This window comes from Leptonychotes weddellii, chromosome 6, assembly GCF_054177405.1.
Source record: "Leptonychotes weddellii isolate Sample4059 chromosome 6, ASM5417740v2, whole genome shotgun sequence".
Taxonomy (NCBI): domain Eukaryota; kingdom Metazoa; phylum Chordata; class Mammalia; order Carnivora; family Phocidae; genus Leptonychotes; species Leptonychotes weddellii.
In genome coordinates, this window is record NC_138374.1 from 106589200 (window position 1) to 106612933 (window position 23734).

At 43.1% G+C, this 23734-nt stretch overlaps 1 protein-coding gene across 6 annotated transcripts in view; it reads right to left on the reverse strand.

Annotated features, from left to right (window-relative positions):
* Positions 1 to 9369: 9369 nt before the first annotated feature.
* The window catches only part of HSD11B1 (hydroxysteroid 11-beta dehydrogenase 1), a 63174-nt gene continuing 48809 nt past the window's right edge, over positions 9370 to 23734 (reverse strand). For 3 of the 6 annotated variants that reach the window (XM_081824877.1, XM_081824876.1, XM_081824878.1), the window contains 2 exons: positions 11840 to 11983; positions 9370 to 9931 (listed from right to left, as the gene is read on the reverse strand). In XM_081824877.1, coding sequence (XP_081681003.1) covers positions 9714 to 9931; positions 11840 to 11983 — 362 coding nt within the window. In that variant the 3' untranslated portion in view covers positions 9370 to 9713. Of the gene's footprint in view, positions 9932 to 10735; positions 10933 to 11839; positions 11984 to 14772; positions 15504 to 23734 lie in introns of those variants that run through there. The other 3 variants (XR_014146484.1, XM_081824880.1, XM_081824879.1) reach the window with 3 other exon arrangements.

The following is a 23734-nucleotide window of genomic DNA, read 5'->3' on the forward strand; positions in this document are numbered from 1 at the left end:
AAAGTACCTGGTATCTTTTTCATAATTCTGGAATGAGGCCAGCTCCAAATTTGCTCCTTTCTGAAGTGATGTGGGGGAGGGGGTGTGAAAAGGTGATGGGGGGTGGCTAGGGAATGATAGGAGCAATAGCAGAAAGAATCTCAAAAAAAATTTCCAATTGACTAGGAGATTTGGGGGAAAACTAGAAAGAACTGATGTCTGTGCATTAAAAAGAAACTATTGCAAATGATATTGTCAGGAAATTCACAAGCAGTTCAGGATAAGAAGTTGGAGAGGGAACTGTATTAGGACAAATTAACTAAGTAGCTTTGTAAGCGGGTGCAGTAAACCTTGTCTGAGTGGTCCACTTAATATGGCTTCTATGAATTCTTTTTTTTTTTTTAAGGATTTTCTTTTTTTTTAAATTTTATTTATTTATTTGAGAGAGAAAGAATGAGAGACAGAGAGCATGAGAGGGAAGAGGATCAGAGGGAGAAGCAGACTCCCCGCTGAGCAGGCAGCCTGATGCGGGACTCGATCCTGGGACTCCAGGATCATGACCTGAGCTGAAGGCAGTCGCTTAACCAACTGAGCCACTCAGGCACCCGGCTTCTATGAATTCTAAGGCTTGACACATGTGAAGGGTATAATGAGACTTTTAGATAGCTGTGATAACACTTATTAACATGTGGGGAGTAGGTCACAATGTTCTCCAGTGCCTACTACTTCCCCCATTCTCTGAGGAGGAAAAGGACAAGGAGTGGGGCAGGGAAAAGCACAGAGGATGGATTCTTAAGCACTAGAGCTGAAGGCAAACAATGTTCCCTCAGGATGAGCGACAAGAGCTCAAGATCCTGGAGCCTGACATATGGAGATGAGAGTGAGGAGAGGATAGAGAGGATAGAGAGATGAGAATGAGTAGAGGATAGAGAGGTTATGGCGGCATAAGAAATTTTTATTGGCATGGATGCGTGAGAGGGTTCTCGGTGGTTCAGGGCACTCGAGTATAAAGGAATTCCTATGGACCAACTATTTGGACTCCATTAAAAATCAGAAAGAAATGTGTATGAAGATCAAAATCCTTTTTAGGATGCACTCAATGGGATACCACACTGATGATCACATGAAAGGTAAGATGATTACCTTTGCTTTCAGCCAAGAATTCTGAGAGCCTAAACAACACTAACTGTATTCACTAACACTCTATTTCTGGAGATATTTGCTCCCTAGTAAAATTAGCTTATTTAATAGTCTTATCTTCTTTCTGAAACTGGCAATTTTCCTTCCTGGTTTAAACTGTCATTTCTTGCCACAGCCTTGGTTAAACTATCTGAGCTATTTCACAGATGGCCTCATATTCCAAACTGAAATATCCTCCAGAGCCTTTTCTATACATTTTATACATTTCTATACTTACCTTTCTTACCTTTTTAAATTTTTAAATTTTTTTAAGTAAACTCTACACCCAACATGGGGCTCAAACTCATAACCCTGAGATCAAGAGTCACATGCTCTCCCGCCTGAGCCAGCCAGGCACCCTTCCTTTCTGATCTATTTTTTTAATTATTTATTTATTTATTTTTTAAAAGATTTTATTTATTTGACAGAGAGAGACACAGCAAGAGAAGGAACACAAGCAGGGGGAGTGGGAGAGGGAGAAGCAGTCTTCCCACCGAGCAGGGAGCCCGATGCGGGGCTCGATCCCAGGACCCTGGGATCATGACCTGAGCCAAAGGCAGATGCTTAACCGACTGAGCCACCCAGGCGCCCCTCTGATCTGTTTTATACTCAGAACAATCTATTGTTCATAACAGAGAATATTTAAATTGATGCAGTAAAATTGAACCAAAACTGATCTCATCAAAGCACTGACAGATTGCTGTCAGCCTGCTGTGCAGAGAGCATTTTAGGAGCACGTTCTGAAGACTAATAAAACAGATTGATGGAGAGATGGGTCAGAAAGCATTCAGATTTTCTTTTTTCAGCTTCATAAAAATTGTAATATGATACCATTAAAATAACTTGTATTTTTTATTTGTATTTATTTATTTTTTTAAAGTAGGTTCCACAGCCAGTGTGAAGCCCAATGTGGGGCTCGAACTCACAACCCTGAGATCAAGACCTGAGCTGAGATCAAGAGTTGGATGCTTAACCTACTGAGCCACCCAGGTGCCCCTTTTTTATTTTTATTTTTTAAACAAGTTTTAAAGTAGAAAAGTAAACACCTTAATCCTACTCCATAAACACAAATTAGTTTCATATTTTCACATTCCCTTCTAGTTTTTGTCTATATGCACTCTTTTTTTTATTTACATATTTCAAGTGTAGTGAACCTACAATTATGTGTTTGTTTTTCCACTTACTACCATAATTTTTTTTCAGATTTTTACTTTTTCTCATATTTTTACCTTTTAGTGTTGTCATGACTTTTCATAATGTTAATGTACCACAATCTGTTTAATAATTTCCTTATTATTGAATAGTAGCCATGTCTAGCTGACATTGCTCAGGATAATTATTAACCCCTGGTAGATACAATTTAATAGCCGTAAGAAAAATGAGTCTGACTTATCATAATTTTCTCTAGTTGCAGTCATTAATTCAGAGCTGTGATAACTTTCAACCTTATACCAGTATTACTTTGTATATCACATCTGTCGCCTGCTCTGAAGCATACTGCCTGAGCTGCAGCCTGGGGCAGTAGATCAACAGGAGCACTCAGAAGGAGGGCGGCCTGGATTGGAAGCCTGGCTTTACCATTCACTTCCTGTTTCAGTTTCGTAAATTACTTAATGTCTTTGCATCTCTGGTTCCTCCTCTGTAAGGCGGCAATGATGATCATACCTACTCGACGTGATTATTTTAGGATTCGTGGCATAACACTCGTGACGTGCTCGATAAATTCTAGCTGTCCTACTGTCATAGTAACATCTGCAATTTGGAGCATCTGCCCTTGTGACTTATTAGTGGTTATAACCAAACAGACCCTCGATCGGACCTACTGTTGCATGAAAATGAAGTAGTTTCGGTGCAACAGTGTGTTTTATCCGATACCATTTCATAAGTATATCCAGAGGCCAAAAAACATTTAAAATCATCACTTTGAAAAATTAATAAACATAAGGAACTTCTCCACGCATGGAATGATGGGAAAAGTTAAAATATGTAAGTTTTTAAACTCACTCAACTCAAGTCAACTGACCATGCTCTTTTACAAATAGGTATCACACAACTGTATATGGGAGAAAAACATTTGACATGGTGTTCCTTCAAATAAGTGTCTTATAGGCCATTTAACTTTTATTTTATGTCAGACCGAAGCAAGTGTGTTCTGAAATAAATAATGGGAACACACAATAGCACCTACCTCGTAGGGCTGTCTTGGGGATATAAATGAGTTCATATTCATGCAATAGAATAGTGCCTGAACATAGTAAGTCCTATGTTTGCTGATAAAGTGAAGTGAAAAAACAAATTGTCACAATGTGGTGAGACTCTTCTTAGTTTCTGCATGATGTAATTGATTATTTGATTCATATGGAGATTATAGGGAGGGATTTATTTTTATTTATATGGAGATTTTTGTCATTTCTGATTTTTATACATTTACAAATAATACTGCAAATGAGCATCTTCAGGCAGGCAATTCTGTGTTTTTCTTCCTTTCAACTATTTCCTTGAGGATAAAATCCAGGTGTGGGTATGCTGGAGTAGTTTCATGAAGAAGCAGTCTAGTTCTGATGAGGACGTTTTGCAGGAAGTGGGCAGGAAGGAACAGAGCTGGGGTTTAGGGCAATGCTGGAGATGGCAAGGTCCAGGGAACTGCTGGGAGGTGAGGGGCTCTCCCACCTGCTGCAGAGCTGCGGGCTGTTTGTAGACAGGCAAAAACAGGGTGGTGTGGGGAAAGGAATAATGGGCTGGAATCTGATGAAATGACTTTTAGATCCATCTACACCTTTTCCTTGAAATGAAGTTGTTTTGTCCCCATATTAAGCCTTTTCCAGTATCAGGGTCTAGGAGTCCTTTATTTCTCAAACATTAATCAAATACCTTATAGATACTAAGATCTGTGTTCAGTATTAGGGATACAACACTGAGTAAAAGAAAATAAATACCTTCAAGTAATTACATAAGACAATTTTAAAGGTAAATTTAAAGCCTAGTGAACTAAAGTGATTGACGGATACAGAAAATTATGGAGGCATGGGGTAGGGGTGGGAGAGCACCCATCCCAGCATTGAGGATAGGCCTTGGTGGAAGGGAAGACACTTGTCCCAGAGGAGGTCATGGTGGAGCTGAGTCTTAAAGGACAGGTAGGAGTTAAGCAGACAATAGGAGAGTGAAGAGCATTCAGGGCAGAGGAGATAGCATGGGCAAAGGCCCAATGGGAACAGAAGGGTGCCTTCAGAGGACCAGCAGTTCCTTGTCCTTGGGGAATCAAAAGCAGGACTGGTGGCCTGAGATGTGGCTATGGAGGTAGCCAAGGTCCTTGGACATCATTTTAAAAAATTTGGGTTTTCTTTGTACTATTTCCTCAAGGATGGCTTTGGATATATGCTAGCCTCCAGTGGCAGCCAAGAATCTGCCTTGATTTCCCTAGTTCACCTTGACAGTTCTTTCCCTGGGAGGCTCACAACACCTTGCTTTTAAGGGTGACCACTAGCTGTCGCTATTGAGCAGATCTAGCTAAAAACCAATGGTTTAGGGCCTAGCCTGGCTGCTAGGACCAGGCGGCCCCACCAGATGCCTGAGTCCCGCCCCGCCTCCAGTAAGGTCTGTTCATCCGCCCTAATTGGTGACTCATGAGAAGGCGCTCAGTGTCGAGCTGGTGGTAGCTCTCGCAGGATGTGGGCGCGACCGGGGGCGGTGGGAAGAAATTGTGGTGAAGTGCCGTACACCATCAACAGTCAGCCACTGGGTGGCGCTGCCCCCCTCGACGGCAAAAACGGAGGCTTGTGAAAAGCAGTCTTTGGTTAGGATGGCCTGGCTCTTTGGTCTTGGGGTGGGGTAGCTTTTTGTGCCCTCCGTTACCCGGAGTTCAGGGTGCCACAGGACTGTTCGAGGACAGTGTGAGGTCCCGAAGCACGCCAACCCAACAGTCCCAGGGCAGCCAATCACAGCACAGAGAGAGACCCTGACACCACTGACCTCAGCTCTCACCCGTGTGGGTCTTTTGAAACCCTCTGGTTCCGGGTCATGCGACATGCCAGTGTGCCCTCCCCTTTGGCTGCTGTTTCTCTATCCTCCTCCCAGAAACTCCAATCTCCAAAGCCTCCGCAACTCAAGCTGGTTGTTTATCTGGAGCTTTCCTATTTTTTTAAGAATTCATTTCCCAGCCCCCACCCCCCCTCCTGTGGCTTTACCTTTTGCTCTAGGTTCCTGTCCTTACCCCATGTGTTCTTGATCTCTGCAGACTTAATTCTGCTTCTCCTGGCTTTTATGCCTGTGGGCATTGGCATCCTCAGTCCTGTTTGACCTTTTTTGAAAATTCTCTTTTCTCATCTGCCTTTTCTTTTCACATTGGCTCAGTTTCCATCCCTGTTCCCCCTCCCTCTCCTTAAAAACTAGAGAATTTAGACACATTCTAAGTCTAACTAGAAAACTTCTAAATCTAACAACTAAGAGAAGTTAGGTTGAGAATTGCTGAGGGGGGAGGATCTAGCATGTACGGGGATATCCTGATTTTCCTGAACATTCTCCATGACCTGGTGACCCTCTGGCGTGGGATGGAGATCTAAGAGTGCTGAGATGCTGACAGCGAAGCAGAGTTGCTGGAGACATCGTGAGACAGTATGAGCCCTGTATCAAGGCGGGCAATGTGTTTTTTCTGTTCCCTTAATACTGCAAATTAGTTTGGTTTACATACTTCCCTGGAGAAATTAAGGGATGCGTCTGGGACTTGATTAGCATATGTTCCCTAGTGCTGGAGACTAGGCACTAATGGAGAAGAATGTGGGTCCTTGGCAAATTCCTTGGACAGAGGCAATGCGGGGCGGGGGAGGGGGGAGAATGCTATCCTACATGTGGCGCCCCTAGAGAGGGGAATGGGGGCTCACCCTGAACCCCTGGGTGCCTGCTGACGCTCTCACCAAGGGCTGGCTGGAAGCATCACACGTGCTGACTTCTTCCTCTGACACAGCTTCAGAGCTGTGCTCGGTGCTCGGCGGCATGTCAGAGGAACCACTGGATGTGGGCAGAAGATGTTGCAATTTCTATTTATCTTATCTTCTATTTTTGTCTATGCTTTATGTTAGTAAGTATTATGTGCATATATTATATAAATAGTAACTGTATATCTGTTAGAAATCTATACGCCTAATCATTTTTTTTTTAATAATGAAGTATGTGATCCAAAGTTTTGGCAGCCACTACTCTAGAGAATCTTTGAAGCTTGCCATGGACTCTGGGGGTGGGTTTGTGACACTGTCCTAGCACAGTCCAGCCAAGGCGAAGGGCCCAACCTGTGTGAACAGATGTGGTGGCGAGGTGAGAATTAACTGTCCCTGAGAGGGGCCTCTCCAGGAACAGCAGGTGGGGGGAGTCACTGCCGCTGAGGACACCTCGGGGCTTCCTGCTACCTCTTATCTAGGGTCTCCCATTACACTCTTAACTGAGGAGAGGGAATCATAATTTCTCAGAGGGAAGTTTGGAGAGGCGGGAGCCTTGGATGTTCTTCAGCATGGGCGGGAGCTGGGACTAAATTAGACCTTGCAGATGGTCAGTGGGACTGGATTCTGTCACCTTGGTCAGGAACCTGGCATCTTAGGAACGGTGTCCTTCTGCTCTGACTGTGTATTTCTTTGTTTCTGTCGTGATTTACATTTGTGACAAACACTTCTGGTCGCCTGGGGTTAGCATGGGCTCAGCTGAAATCTCCATTTCTCAACCTCTCTTGAAGGGAGGGGTGGTCACACAACATGACTCTAGCCCTCAGGATGTGAGCTGAAGTCCTTGGATGGGGCTTCCCAGTTTGCTCTTTATCAGGGGGCAGATTCAGCTGGTGTGCATCCTTTGCCCTTCACCTTCCCCTTTGCCTTCCCTGAAACGCAGGACGATGCTGAGCTAGAGCCACAATCTTGTGACTCCACAGTGACACGGAGGAGGATGGGTAGTTGAGTGGAAAAACAGAAGGAGCCTGGCTTCCTGAGGCCCTCCCTGGTCTGCCCCTCCTAGACTTTTTGTTAGGGGAGGAAAAGTAATTTCTACTTGATTGAGCCACCGTCAGTGGGTTTTTCTGTTACTCCCAGGGGAATACAGTGCTAGTGAACATGAAGGTCAATTTCGGGACTCGCACACAGTTAAGGCTGTTGACTTCATGCAAAATACTGATGCCCTGAGAGTTCAAGAATGTGAGCACCCTGTCTTTGGGAGCCCTTGTTCCCCCAACCTCCCCAGTAGAAAGAAGCTGTCTCTTACTTTCAAGTCCTTGGAGGAGGGGAGAGGCATTGAGCTGGGCCTTTAAGAATAACTAATTCTGTCAAGAATGTGGAATGGGAAAGTCAGGGCGGTGTGCTGGAGCAGGCTATACAGGTTTGAGAGAGCTGATGGTGCATTTCTCTTCTATTACACATTCAGCAATGTGACCAGGTGGCCTGAAATCAACCAGGGTGAGAGTATTTACACCATGTAATACTAAATTTACATTTACAAATGGGGGCATGTTTCTTTTTCTCTCTCTCTCTTTTTTCTGGAGAGCCAGTTGTTAAACATTTACCAACACACCCTTGGAAAGACCAAAGGTTTAGTTTATTAGTTACATAAAAATTGTTACATACCCTCTCTTGCTTTCCCCAGTAAGTGAACAGAATCAGGGAGCAGCTGATTTATACTAAACATAGGCTGAAGTCTTAATGTGTCTTTAAGCCTAAAGAAAACCCTAAAAGTTCAGGTTGAAGGCAAAACTAATTTGAAGCTGCCTCTGACTGTAAATTTGTCATCTGATCATGCTCCTCTCTCAGCATTTACCTCCTTTCCTCCTGGTCAGCCTCATGCCCTCATCCTGTTGCAAACCTGGCTTCTTGCCCCATTTGTGATGCATGCACACAGACTAGCACAACAGTTTATCACCTGCACCCAGACACTTCGTGATCTTCTCTGATTTTGCACTGGTGTGCCTGTGTGTTGTGCTGTATGGTCAGAAATCTGACTTCACATCTTGGATCTATTTTCTTGCACACAGGTGCAGTCAGATCTTTCCTGCTCCCTTGCACTGAGCAGGCTGGGAAGAATCTCTTTCTAAGAAAAGCCCAGTCATAGTCACCCTCAGATCTAGCTCCTTGTCTGGGTGGTCAGCAGGCTCAATGGATTCCAGTCTGTTCTGCTGCCTGGTCACTTAGATTAAGTGATGGGAAAAGGAAATTTCCCTTGTGCATCCAAGCCCATGTCTCGTGTCCTAGTATCTCTTACCATGGAAGCCCTGCATTTGGGGATGTTGAGTTCATGCTGGATATATCCCATCTGTCCCTCCAGAACACTCTCCATTCTTTCCTATGCTTCTGTCCATGAGGAAGCTGACGTGTGTGGTTTATATCAGTCTGCTCCCCTGCCCCTCTGGTTAGCTAATATAAAATATTAGCAAGAAGTTGGAGGGAGGGAAGAGAGTGAGGCTGGGGTGTTTATTTCCCCAGATCCCTCCTGCATGGTCCTAGCTGGGCTGGTGGCATCCCATAACTGAATGTCATAGTTCCTGTTCTGTGATGCTCTCCAAACAGTTTCTATCTCTGGATTCTCATAATCGTTCTTTTTGTCCCTAAGGTGGGACTAGCCCCAAGATACTTCCTTATCCCTTGTGATTGCCCTATGACCTTGTCCACACTTTTGTAAACAACCCCCTTTTTATTAAAGCCTAACCTGTTGGGGACCTAACCAATACAGGGCTTTGCTGAGTTGTTAATATAGCTGATTTCTGTTTCCTGTTTGGTTGTAGTCAGGTGATGCCTGGCAACTGTTTGATAAATGTTTGTTGAATGAATAAATGATGGAATGTGTAAGTGGCAGGATGGAACTCCATTCCCTTCTCTCCAGGCTTCTAACACACAGTTGAGAGTTCACACGTAAAGTGGAGACACGTGATGCAGTCTGAGGGCGATAAACATGTGTCCATTCTGTGGCTCAAGTTCCCAGGGACTTCCACGTACATGGTGATTTATACCCACCCAGGTATCCTCCTTCCCAGAGGAGCAATATAAAATAATATAAAGAGTATCTGAAATATACAATATGGTATGGACATGATGTCCATTAAATGAAGAGTAGGGTGATTTCTTCAACTCAAGAACAGAGAAAAGGTTCAGACCACAAAATACGAAATGAACACTGAAAATTTTCACTCGTATAGGTTATGGTTTTAAAGGACCATACTGAATGAACTGAACTTAGAGCTACTAACCATGAATTTACAACATTGATATGACCTTTATTATAATTAATATTGTATTACTCATAATATTATATATGAGGTAAATTTGATAGAACTACCTTTTAATTATACCTATGGTTACTATCAATTTCACAACTGCAGGTTGCAGTGGTTCATGACATTCATTATAATTACGTTTCCACTGTGCAAGTGTTAGAGGAACTCCTTCAAATTGTGAGATGTGATGTGTGACTTACAACTCTCTGGGGACACCCATTTGTCTCTCCTTGGAGATGCCTTCAGGGATGGAGCTCAGATAAATATCAGGAAGAACAGTCCCAAAGCTCCCTTACCATGCCCCACCTTAAGGAAGTGCTTAGTTGTTTATAAATTTGTCCAAACTATAACTTCTTAAGGACAAGAATTCCAGGATCTTCCTCCCTGGATTTCCCAGCAGGAGATCTGTCCAGACTGAGTTGCCATAGTACACTTCCTCTTGACGCAGAGCTCCCCCTTTGATGATCTCCAGGGCACATTCTTCCTTCGGAGATGCATCGATGTTGAGTATCCCAGAAACGGCCTTAATGGCTGTGTCTGTAGAGTCATGAGAGAAAAAGAGTGGGGTTATCCAAGACCAGTAGAGTCTACAAGGTGGAAAGTCTGCAGACAGTAACAGCTTAGCTGTTAGGGGCTGTTTTCCAGTGCTTGCTCTACAAGGCCCACGGGCCCTCTCAGAAGACTGGGTACATTTAGGGCTTGCTGTGCAAAGAGAGGCTTAGAGTTAATGTGGGCCCTGTCTTCCTGGATGAAGATTTGGGGCTGGGGGGAGGCAGTTAGAGGTGATTGAGAGATTTAAATCATGCTTCTCTCTTGAGTATTTTGGTGGGGGTGAGGGAGTCATATGGGGGAGCAGAATGAGGATAGAAGTTATATCAAGACCCAGTAGCTAATGGAAAGTGTCAGTGGGCAAAGCCAAATGCTGTATGATAACAATTTACTAATTTGTAAAGGAAGAAATGGACAAGAATCCAGGCCTTTCCTGTCAACACGAACCACTTTGATTTTGGAAGGGAAGTTACTTTATCTCTTCCAAATTTCCATGTCCTTCTGGCACAGCTTCTTTTTCTCTTTCTATCCTTGTTTCACTGTGTGTCTTTCTTTCTCTCTTGTTCTGTAACTACTACTCAATTTACTCAATTACTCTCTCAATAAAGTTTTCTTCTTGTACCTATTCTGGATAAACTTGCATTTGGACTTACAGAAAAGTCGTAAAACTTGTGCAGAATATTCCCTTGTAGCCTTCACCCTGCTTCCCCTAATTATAACGTCACATATAACCACTGTACAATTGTCAAGGTACACTATAATTAGGGCAATTTTACTAACTAAAACACAGACCTTATTTTTTTCACTAACATCCTTTTTATGTTCCAGGATCTTAGCCAGGATTATACTTAGCAGTCATTTCTTCTTATTTTCTCTCCAATCTGTGACAGTTCTTCGTTCTTTCCTTGTCCCTCATGGCCTTAACACTTTTGAAGAGTATTGATCAACTGTTTTGTAGAATGTCAGTTTGGGTTTGTCCATTTTTCTCTCTTTTTAAAAAAAAAAAAAAGATTTTATTTTTAAGTAATGTCTGCACCCAATGTGGGACTCAAACTTACAACCCCAAGATCAAAAGTCTTCATGCTCTACTGACTGAGCCAGCCAGGTGCCCCCGTCCATTTTTTTTCTGATGGTTGGAGTGAGGTCTTGCATTTTTGGCAAGAATATCACAAAAATGATGTTGTGTCCTCAGTGCATCATATCAAAGAGTTTATGAGGGGCACCTGACTGGCTCAGTCAATAGAGCATGCAACTCTTTTTTTTTTAAAGATTTTATTTATTTATTTGACAGAGAGAGAGACAGCTAGAGAGGGAACACAAGCAGGGGGAGTGGGAGAGGGAGAAGCAGGCTTCCCGCCGAGCAGGGAGCCCGATGCGGGGCTCGATCCCAGGACCCTGGGGTCGTGACCTGAGCCGAAGGCAGACGTATAACAACTGAGCCACCCAGGTGCCCCAGAGCACGCAACTCTTGATCTTGGGGTTGTACGTTTGAGCCCCATATTGGATATGGAGATTACTTATGAAAAAAAAGAAGGTTCATGAGATCAATAGTTCTTATTACTGGTGATGGTATTAAGAGTAACAAACTTGTACTTGATAAGCCTCAAAGAGGAAAGTAATGGCCATTGAGTGTTCCTGAGGATGTGAAGGGTTCAGAATAGGGTTAAGTGATGAGTCTGGTGTCACTCGGCACCCTTGGTGGTCAGAATGAAAAGAAGTGTCAAAGGATAGTCAGAGGCTCTCCTAGTGACAGAAGTGCTTCATTAAGTGGAGACTGGTGTTCTCACTGGCTTTTAGTGCATTGCACATGAGTCAAGGAGTTCAACGCCTTCTTTACCCACAATGGTAAGGCAGGCAATCATCTGCAGGCTGTTTATTCCACTCTCTTCACCTTACCTGTGTTTATGAGGCCGAGGATACAGAGAGTGATCGAGACATTGACCTTGGTCACTGAATGTTCCATCCTGATAGAGGAGAAAAACCCATCCAGAGCAAACTTGCTTGCAGAATAGGGTGCAACAAGTGGACTAGCCATTTTCCCTAAATAATAAGGAAATGGGTTAAGAAGGTGACCCATTTTAGCTTCTACAAAGATGATCTTTGCTTTATCTGTAGTAGGATTTGTAACCCCTTTTACCCTTTGAGGCATAGTTTCTCTTTACTCTTACAGAGATTATCATGCTATGTTGAATTTCTGAAAGAAAAAAAGACTATTAAGGTATCAAAGAAACTTCCCTTGAAGAGACTGAGGTGGGAGGTGGGGTGGGCTGCAGGAAAGGCTTCACTGAGGAAAGATTGGTTAGATTTTAGTAAGGGTGGTAAATAAGTGGGACTACAAAAGAGCCATGTAATCCCACAGCTGCTAACTCTGTTACCTCTGACCCAAGACAGCGGACATCTGAGGGTTTGGCAAGAGCTCTCTGCCAACACAGCAACCTATTATTGATTGTCTTTCTATACAAGGGAAATGAAAATCCTTGTCTTTGCTTTTCTGCTTAAAACTGCTTTTCTTACTTTCATCATTCTGGTTAATTCTCAGCCAGTTTGGGGGAGGACATGTGGACATATGCCTAATAGGGTGACCTATTCATTATAACCTTTCCAAGACGAGGGATTAGAATGGGCCTGAGACCTTAGACTCTTTGCTGAGCAAAGAGTTATAATAGCTACTTTAAAATTCTTTTTTTTTTTTTTAAGATTTTATTTATTTATTTATTTGAGAGTGAGAGAGAGAGAGAGAAACAACATGAGAGGGGAGAGAGTCAGAGAGAGAAGCAGGCTCCCTGCTGAGCTGGGAGCCTGATGTGGGACTTGATTCCAGGACTCTGGGATCATGACCTGAGCCGAAGGCAGTCACTTAACCAACTGAGCCACCCAGGTGCCCGCTACTTTAAAATTCTTGTCAGCTAATTCTAAAATATGGGTCATTTAAAGATTGATCTCCATTGATTGCCTTTCCTCCTGAGTATCAGTCATATTTCCTATTCTTGTATGTGGAATAATTTTGCAATGTATTCTTGATATTGTGAATGATACATTGTAGAGTCTCTGGATTCTGTCATATTCCTCCAAAGAGTATTGATTTTTGTTTTTGTTTTTGTTTTTGTTTTTCAGGTGAGCATTTAACTTGGCTGAAACACTGTGTCTCTCGCAGTAGGTTCCAGCTAAAATCACTGTTGAATTATTTAATCCTAATTGACTTCTTGGTATCTACATTACCCATGGGTAATTCGAGGGAAAAACAGATTCTGGAAGAGTTTATATATAAAATTTGGTACTCTTCCATTGTGGCTCTTGCCTTTCCAGGATGTTCCCCCTCCACTTTCTGGCTGCTACAGAAACCTAAACTCTTCTTTCTGGTTCTTTAAGGTAGTAAGACGGCAGATGTCTATCCCAGATATGGTGTTGATTGTGGACTGCCCCTAGGCATAAGCTATAAAACTGGGAAACTCACCTAGTGTCAGTTCCCCTTTTCCCCTTTTCAACTGTCAACAACTCTCCAGTTTTTGCAGCTTTTGCTTTTTCTCTCCAGTGCTTTCAATGGTTTCTTTCTATATGTTGTCCAAAGTTTGATCTGGGGCAGGCTGATCTGTTAGGTGCCACTCTGCCATTAACGGAATTGGAAACTCTGTAAGTTCTTAAATGAAGTCGCTTGCCAAATCAATGAAAAAAAATGACTTATTCAATAAAGATGCTGGGAAAGTTGGTTAACTCATTGGAAAAAATTATTAGCTCCTTGTTCTATATCATATATCCAAAAAATTCTAGATGGAAAGTATGGCAGATGTTATTGTCTACCCAATATCCATTTCCCACTTTTTAATAATAGAATATGATTTTTTCTCAGGACATCAGTGTGTTCAGATAAAAATATTTATTTCCTCAAGATTCCCTCGCTCTTTTGTGTGGCCAAGTGATCTAGTTCCAGCTAATGAGAAATCTAACAGAGGGGGTCTCCAGGAAAGTTATTAATTTCCTGATGAAATAGGTGGATTCAGGTGGCATGCAGTTTTTACATTTTGCCTCTCTTCTTTCATCCTAAATGTACTCCAGATGTGATGCCTAGAATTGCAGTGGTCATTTGTGAACTGGAGGAAAAGCTACATATTAAGGATTATAGCACAGAAATGTGGAATGAGCTTGGATTCTTGAAGATATAGTAAGTCCACCAAACCAACCCTGAACTTATTCCCTGAGAAAAAGGAAGCCCTATTTAATGTTAAGCGATTTTAAGTGGAGTTTTTGTTATATGTGCAGCAGAATGCATCTTCTGACTGATAAAAAATAATTCAACAGGAAAGAAGATAATACAGGTGAATATTTATCAGATCCTTGGTTATGAAAGATCATTCTAACAGAAAAGTAAAAAAAAAAATATGTAAAGGCACAGAATATTTGATGATATAAAATGTAAAACTTCTGTATGTGAAAGCAATAGCTATAATAATATCACTATAAAGGTAGAGGGTATGGGGTGCCTGGGTGGCTCAGTCGTTAAGCGTCTGCCTTCGGCTCAGGTTGTGATCCCAGGGTCCTGGGATCGAGCCCCGCATCAGGCTCCCTGCTCCGTGGGAGGCCTGCTTCTCCCTCTCCCACTCCCCCTGCTTGTGTTCCCTCTCTTGCTGTGTGTCTCTCTGTCAAATAAATAAATAAAATCTTTAAAAAAATAAAAAATAGGGCGCCTGGGTGGATCAGTTGGTTAAGCGACTGCCTTCGGCTCAGGTCATGATCCTGGAGTCCCGGGTTCGAGTCCCGCATCGGGCTCCCTGCTCGGCAGGGAGTCTGCTTCTCCCTCTGACCCTCCCCCCTCTCACGTGCTCTCTCTCTCTCTCATTCTCTCTGTCTCAAATAAATAAATAAAATCTTTAAAAAAATAAAATAAAATAAAAAAATTAAAATTAAAAAAAAGGTAAAGGGTAAATGATAAACTAGAAAACAATTTGTAACATAAGCTTAATATCTTCAATCTGAACTTCAATTCTTAATGTATTAACTCTTCAAGAAAAATACAAACAAATCTCTTTAGGGAACCACTCCAACTCCATTCTCAATCATGAGTTTTGGCTTGGAATGACTCTACAGTCAAGTTCCAGGAATGGGTGTGTGGCACAAGATGTCCAATCAGAGTATCTGATACCACTGGGTTGTTCACTAGTCTAGGACTGGACCAAAGACTCCATCAGGGATTCAGGACACATTGTTGGTTGCCTAACCAGAATTTAGTTCCCCTTTCTTCCCCTGTAACTGAACCCCAGTTGAATTCATGTTTCCACCTGTTGTAGAGACTGCTAGCATGCTCTCAATATATCTTTTGCTCTTCTTCTTTAGTAGTGGAATCTCTGATGTGGTCTGGGCAAATAATTATCTGGGATAAAGTCCACATTTCTCAGCTTCTTTGAGCCAGATGTTGCCAAATGACTAAATGCTGTCCAATGGGTTGTAAACAGGAATGTATCATGTGATTTCTGGGATATGTCCTTAAAAGAAGAAATCAGTCTCTTCCTTCCACTCCTTCCTCCTTCTTGGTGCCTGAAGGTGGATATGACGGCTCCAGAATTATCTAGGACCATGAAGTAAAAGCCACATGTTGAGAATGGCAGAGCATTGAGGGAGGAGGGAAACTGGGTGACCATGGAGCCTCCATCCTGGCCCTACCTCCAGGGTACTGCCTACCTCCAGATTGATTTACCTTTTAACTTATTTAATCTCCTGCTATTTTAAGTTTTCTGCATTAGAGCGCTGAACCTAATCCTTACTGATAGTCCTTCTTACTTTGATGCTGCCCATGTTCCAAAGGAAAGTTGATACTATCTCTAACACTAGGGGTGGGTTTGTATAATTGATTTAATCCAATCTCCTGGCCCATAATTGACACAGGAATGAGCATGTGTTCCATTTTGGACCAATGTCTTGAGGAGAATTTTGTTGGAGAGTCTGAGAAAATTCTTTATTCTTCTGGGAGAGTTTCTTAAAGTAGTCATTTTGTTTCTCTTCTACTGGACATTTTTGTACATGGGTATGGGGGCTAGAATTACTGCACCTATCTCACTATCAACCTGGGGATGAAGTCACACATGGAAGGGAGCGGAGCCAAGAAAATCATGGGGACATTGAGCTCGAGCCAAGTCAACCTTAAATCTGGACTTCCAGTTATGTCAAAAATGTTTTCTATTATTTAAGCTAAAAATAGACCCAAATTATTTATAAGAGTAGGATAATGGTTAAAAGTATGAGTTCTAGGGGCGCCTGGGTGGCTCAGTCGTTGAGCGTCTGCCTTCGGCTCAGGTCATGATCCCAGGGTCCTGGGATCGAGCCCCGCATCGGGCTCCCTGCTCCGCAGGAAGCCTGCTTCTCCCTCTCCCACTCCCCCTGCTTGTGTTCCCTCTCTCGCTCTGTCTCTCTCTGTCAAATGAATAAATAAAATTAAAAAAAAAAAAGTATGAGTTCTACAATTAGATGACCTGAGTGTGAATCCCAAGTATGCCATTTCTTAGCTGTCATATGTGGATAGTAATACTACTAAGCTGATATAATCCATGTAATACACTTAGTGCAAACTCTGGCACATAGAAAGTATTTAGTAAGTGCAATCGTTATTAGTATTCATGTTTCTAATTGGTGAGAATAGTATGAGCTATTCAAAAGGTTATGTTGGGACAAAGAGGCTACTTGGAGAAAAGTGCCCTTCTAATAAGAAAATTCAAATTAGGGACGCCTGGGTGGCTCAGTCGGTTAAGCGTCTGCCTTCGGCTCAGGTCATGATCCCAGGGTCCTGGGATCGAGTCCCGCGTTGGGCTCCCTGCTCAGCGGGGAGCCTGCTTCTCCCTCTCTCTCTGCCTGCCACTCTCCCTGCTTGTGCTCTCTCCCTCTCTCTCTCTGACAAATAAATAAATAAAATCTTAAAAAAAAATTCAGATTATATTAGATAGTATATGTGGAATGTAAAGTAAAAAAATGAGGGTCAACATATGATCTCAAGGTAAGAGATACTTTTTAAAGCATGAAATCAAAGGCATAGATTATGAAAGAATATGTAAGTAGGTTCAAATATATAAAATTTAAAAGGCTTCAGAGTTCTGGAAATGCTCACCATTGCCTTCCTACACACATACCCTTCAAAAAGATTTTGCCTTCCCAGCCATAGAAAGTCAGGCTAGTGATAGCTAATATGCACAATGGCTTGAACATACATCGTGGTCTCTCTCAAGATATTGAAATAAGTGATGCAAGGATTCTAATTAGCTGCTGTTGGATTTTGAACTAAAAAGTCATGTAAGGTTGGGACTGGGGTAGACATTTCCAGCCATGGAAAAGGATAAGCAAACAGAAAAGCAGCCATATGGAGCAAACAAAATAATCACAAAAATTGGAGCTAAATAGGAGCTAACATTTACTTAGCTCTTATGTGCTAGTCTCAAGGCTAAATAATTGCCTAAAGTTGCATAGTTAATGAGTAGGAGAACCAGGAGTCAAATCAGGATTCAAATTTAACTCTAGTGGCCCACAATTTCAAACAGTAGGGGTATTTTCTCAATAGAAGCTACTGTTTGTTTGTTTGTTTTTTTAAAGATTTTATTTATTTATTTGACAGAGAGAGACAGCGAGAGAGGGAACACAAGCAGGGGGAGTGGGAGAGGGAGAAGCAGGCTCCCCGCTGAGCAGGGAGCCTGATGCAGGACTCGATCCCAGGACCCTGGGATCATGACCCGAGCCGAAGGCAGACGCTTAACGACTGAGCCACTCAGGCACCCCAGAAGCCACTGTTCTTTATTTTATTTTATTTTAATTCCAGTATAGCTAACGTACAGTGTTATATTAGTTTCAGGTGTCCAATATAGTGATTCAACAATTGTATACATCACTCAGTCAGAAGCCACTCTTCTTTGAGTATTTTTCAGAAGCCATGTATTAAATCCAGCCATTCCTGAGTTGGTGAAGATTCTCTCTGCTTGACAATTAAGCCCCCAATAGGCAAAACTTATGAATAGTGTTATTATTTTCACTTCTAAGCTGACAGATGAGGCTACCCATAGGGCTACTCACTACTAGTCCCTTTGTGTTAGTTTCCTAGGGCTGCCATACAAAATTACCATAAACTTGGTGGCTTGAGGAGACAAAAATTTATTCTCTCATAGTTCTGGAGACTATAAGTTCAAAACCAAGGTATCAGCAGGACCATGTTCTCTCCAAAGGCTCAAGTGGAAAATCCTTCCTTGTTTCTGCAAGCTTCTGATGGCTGCTCCCAGTCTTAGGCATTCCTTGGCTTATTGATGCATCACTCCAATCTCTGCCTCCATCTTCACATGGCCTTCTCCAATTTTGTCTGTGTCTTACTTTTCTTATTAGGATGCTTGCCATTGGATTTAGGCCCACCTATATAACCTGGGATGATCTCATCTTGAGATCCTTACCTTTATTACATCTGTAAAGACCTTTTTTCATATAAGGTCATATTCACAGGTTCCATGTTGACATATCAGCTCACTATGCCCTTCTAGATGATAATAAAGATATTGTTTGTGGTATTTTATGTATCTGTCCAGGTAGCAACAGGGATGCAGAAGCAAGAGACCATGTTAACCTATAGTCTGAATTCCTCTAGCAGTGATTTTTGTCCCACTATGCGAACTTAGTGTATCCCACTTTCTGTCTTTAATTATGCCTTAGGTTATCTCAAAGCACAAAAAAGATCTTGAATTGTTTTGCACAAGAAGAGGAGAGATTTTTGTTGGTGGTGGTGTTTTGTTTGTTTTTTTGTTCCAGAGAGGAGGGTGAGAGAAGAGGGAAAGGGAAAGAGGAAGAGAGGAGAGAGGTAGAGAAACAGCAGGACATGGCAGAAAATTTCCTGAAAAATTCACCAGATAGATGCATGGTTTAAAAAAATATTTTTTAAAGATTTTATTTATTTATTTGAGAGAGAGAAAGAGAGAGAGAGAGAGCACGAGTGGGTAGAGGGGCAAAGGGAGAGGGAGAAGCAGACTCCCTACTGAGCAGAGAGCCTGATGCAGGGCTCCATCCCAGGACCCCAGGATCATGACCTGAGCTGAAGGTAGACACTGAACCGACTGAGCCACCCAGGAGCCCCTAAAAAAATATTTTTAAATGGTGAAGAAAAATACTGAATTATTGGACAAGGGTCAAGACTGGACAAAGACTGTTGAAAACTCTTTAACCTTTACTATGAAAACTATGCATGAGGTACACTGCAACTGTCATTGACATTCATTATAACCAAATTTTATCTCTTAGATTTTGTGACCTGCCACTGATCTGCAAACCTTTAAACCAGTAATTCTCATATTTAAATATGGAGAGATGGGGCACCTGGCCTGCTCAGTTGGTAGAGCACGCAATTCTTGATCTCAGGGTTGTAAGTTCAAGTTCCAGGTTGGGTATAGAGATTACTTAAAAATAATAAAATCTTAAAAAAACCAAACAAACCCAAATATGGAAAGAACCTGCAGATTTGAGTCTATTCTCCTCCCCGAGTCTTCTAGTCTGTATTCTGGGGTGAGGGCTGCGTTGAAGGTCTTTATCCATAAAGCATATTTATGGTGGGCTTTGAGGGTGGATGTGGGAGCAGGAGATGCTTGGTGACATAAACTCATTGAACCTGATCTAGGAACTCCCAGAGGAAAGGGGGAGGGAAGGTCTTTGGAAGGGGCTGAAGTCTTGTGATAGCAGCTGGGTGAGCTATCATTAAATTATGAGTTATTGTGTCTCTTTAAAGCCCAAACTAGTGTGACCTGGGAAACCATGTGTCCCAAATCTAAACTGGATATTTAGGTGAAGAAAGATATTGGACTAGCCAGGAAACTTCAGACTTCACCTTCAGGAGGTAGGTTGTGAACTCTGCTTTGACGACAGAAGGTACAGAAGGGCCAGGGAAGTGGGGATGGCTTGTACAAAGACTAGAGGTGGGGATGAGTTAGTTCCAATGAGAAGCTAGTAGAACAGTAAAAATAATAACACAGTTCATTATATTTTCTCCTCTTTGAAAGTATAGGCTAATAAGCACTTGTCCAAAAGCCATAGGGCCTGATTTGTTAAGGAATTCAGAATTATTTTTGGATTTTAGGAGGTGATATGGGGTTTATACAGTATATTACATAACACTCCTAGTAGAGTCTGGGGAGGCATGCTGTAAGCAAACACATTATTATTTCTGCACTAAAATATTTGAAAGTTCACACTGAGATAAAAGCTTTAAGTAGCTTCCCTTAAGTTCAAGTTAAATTAACTATAGAGAATTAATTATGGGTAAAAAATCTTTAGTGTTCCGAGCTCCCCCCGCCACCAACACTGACCCCCAGCCCATAGCTTTTTGGATTTTGGAGTTGCAGATAAAGGATTTTGCAAACCAGTCTAGGCTCACTAAAGAAAAGCTGAAACATATCAAAAAGTAGAAAAAAGAGATAAGAAGGGAGAAACACTCCTAGGTGCTTGCTCTTCCAAAAACAACCCTGGCGCATTTCATTCAAGTCTGTTTTCTATTCACGGAGCTGTTCTTAAACATTTTCCCACATTATGCTGATTCGCTTGTGTGAGGGAACCTCTGCATTCTGCTATATGTAAAATATAATTAGAAGTTTCAGAAAACAGAAAGGGGCAAGGCCCCTCTAAAAACCCAGATTTTTATTTTTTAGAAAGGTTCTGTGAGTTAAGGGGCCCTGGCCAAGATGGAATAAATAACATGTAACAGGATGTTAAAAATTGACTTCTCCTGCTCTAGTTTTAGCAGACGTTCAAAGGCTGAGAGCAAACTGGCAAATGCCTCCATCTTCTGAAGGGAGCTTCCAGACTGCCTGCGCACTTACACAGTAGGTGGTAACACAGAGAAGCAAAAACCTGAAAAACCCCAAAACCAAAAATGTGTTTGCAGCATGTAGACCCTCAACCACCCCGAGGGAAGAAAGGGCCTGAAGGCGCAGAGGCCAGAGGGAATGGAGTAGGGAGAGGAAATGAGCCGCGTCTCAGTGACCTTCCAAGGAGAAAGGGTGGGCCTTCCCCTCCTGTCCATGCCTGTGAGAGAAGCTCCAAGGGCACCTCATGGAGAGCTTGTCCCGAGGAGTTTGAGGGGCACCAAGGACTGGGGTTTGACCCAACCCGAGAGGCAAGGCCACTACAGAGCGGGTGCCAAACTGTGTCATACAGAAGGGAAGGAAGGCTTCCACCGGGCCCACGACTCGGCTTGCCACCACCCTAGGGGCTTTGTCCTAGCGCTCGTCCCTTCTTCCCCAGAGTCATTTCCAATCCTGTCCCAAAGGACAGCCCCAAATGGTGAGTGTATCCCCCTGTATTCCCACTGAACTCCCAGGGCCTCTGAGGGAAAGATATCACATAAGCACCTGCTGCCCAAATCACAAGAGGACTAGCAGTGTTCCAGCAGAGGGTTTCCTAAAGAACCCACAAAAACACCCCATGCAAGAGTTGGGTTCAGAGAGCATGAGCTTTGGACATTTGCTGTGGTCAGAGCTCAGTGGTAGATTAGCCGGGTGCCAGCCAAGTAAGGCCTTACCTATCCTGAACCTCCCTTCTTCCCTGTGCCCGCCTCTTTTCTTTCAAACAAGAGGGGCTAGAGGGAGCTTGGTAAGTGAGGAGGAGATAGGGAACGGAAGGAAAAGCTGAACCCATCTCTTTCCTAGAGGCAGGCTCAAGCTTGATCAGGGGAGAAGCTTTAGTGAAATTACTTGTGACCGGACATTTTAATTACTGAAGTGAGACCTTTCTTGAGACTAGAGGCAGCCAGAGGATCTTTTATGATCCTAGAGCACTGCCATCTGCCTGCCAACACATCCAGGTTCAGGGATGAGCTAACCCATAAATGGTCTGCGGAAAAGAATAAAGTTGTTTTCCGATTGCAGCCCACAAGATTCACTTGTTCAACTACCAGTTAGAAAACATGCCAGAGTATGAGCTTAATGAAATCAAATGAACAAGTAAATAAATGTACTAATTTGCATGAAACTGTCATGAAAGTGAGGGGGTAGAAGCCTGAGTGCTTCTGCCCAAGGTTAAGTTTTATTTGTGGGGGGGTGGGGCGGTGGGGGGAAATGGAGTCATCACGGCAGAACAGATCTAGTTCAGCTCCATTTCTCTCCTGGGAAGTTTTAGACCACAGAGAAACAGAGCTCTGGCTATCATATTTTCTGAAGCAAAATATGGGACATGGAGTCTGACAAGTAAGAGTGCAGACTTGGTGATGAATGGGACATACTGTTTGCAATTAGCTCTGTCCCAGAAACGCTGGGACTTCGCCACTGTAGGAACAGCAAGAGCCAGAGGGCTGGCAGCTTAGCTGTGTGCTGGAGCTTGTTAGCTGAGAAGAAGAGGTCAAAAGCAGGCCTCAGTGCTTTTGTTCATCCACTCCACACCCTCCATCCCCAACTGCCCCGCTGAGATTTTGAAATTACAGTATTTCCATTTCAAAGGCAGATTTTAAACTGCTTGAATTGAGAGCTCCAAAGAAAGTGTGCAGGATGGAAAAGCTTCATTTCTGCCTGCCTTCAGACTTTCAGAGTGACCCCAGGCAAATGTGCCACGTCTTCTACTGAGCGGGCCCCAAATTGGGGTTCACCATGCCCTGGTGGCTTCGAGGCTGGGAACTCATCCTGGATTTGGCCGCTTTTATCCAGCTCTTCCTAAAAAAATGTCCTGAGCTTGGCCCCTCAGGGTCTAACCTCTTCAGTTGTTTGGGTTGAATTGGGTTCTAAAGATAAATCCATCTTTCTACTCCAGGGTTTGGAGAACCTGGGGTGTCATTGTAAGTAGTGAGACAACCCACAGCCCAGTGGTAATTGAAGCAATGGGAATGAATGGCGATGCCCAGAGAGAGTATGTTGAGTGAGAAGGGAAGAGGACTCAGGATGGAAAGAATCTTAAGGAAACCCACAGTAAGACTTTGGGATGAAGAACTGAGACAAGGCATTCAGGGTGGCCAGAGGACATGATACCCGGTGCCAGGGGTGGGGGAGGTGGGGGGCTGTGGGGGGTGGGGGGGTTGGCAGAACACAAAAGAGGAGCGTATGGTGTTGAAACAGTGCAAAATGCAGCAGAGATAAGTAAGATAAAACCTGTTAACAAGGTTTTGCAAGACAAAAGCTTTTCTGTGCAGGTACAAGGCCATGAAATGTGGTTCCTCCTATTGTCCTGAGCATGAACACATCTCCCAAGATGAGAATAAAAGAGTAGATTTCAAGAGCCCCCACAGTTGAAGGGTGGGCCCTACTAGTTCCACTAGCATTACCTAATCACCCACATCCAGCCTAAATAGTCGTGCTTGGAGAAAGGAGAGTTGTCATTATCATGTGTGTTCATCCACTGGGGGTCAGGGAGGCATTTGCATTCCCATCACAGAAGAGCCTTTAAGATTATTTGGAGACCTTTGCAAGTGTCCACTGGAGTTTGGGAACTAGTTGAGTGCATTGTGGGATCCAGTATATTGATAAGCATCAGGCTTCTCAGAAACCAAATGTGGAGCCCATGGAGAGGAGCTGGCCTGGGGTCACCTGCCCAGGGATGGTGGGGTGGACTGGGCCAAGCGGGATGGGCTGACCAAAGCCTTGGAGCTGAGGAAGAGGCCAAAGGGAGTGAGCTGGAGGAAGTATTAGCACATCTCCTACAGGAGATCTCCAAGGACCCCATGAGAAAGCCCCACAAAATCCACCCTCATACCTCTTCCAAGTCACTAGATCCCAGGATTTTTTTTTTCTTTTTTAATAATTTCAAACTTAAAGAGTTGCAAGAATAGTACAAAGGACCTCTCCCTTCCCCTTCCTGAACCATTTGGGA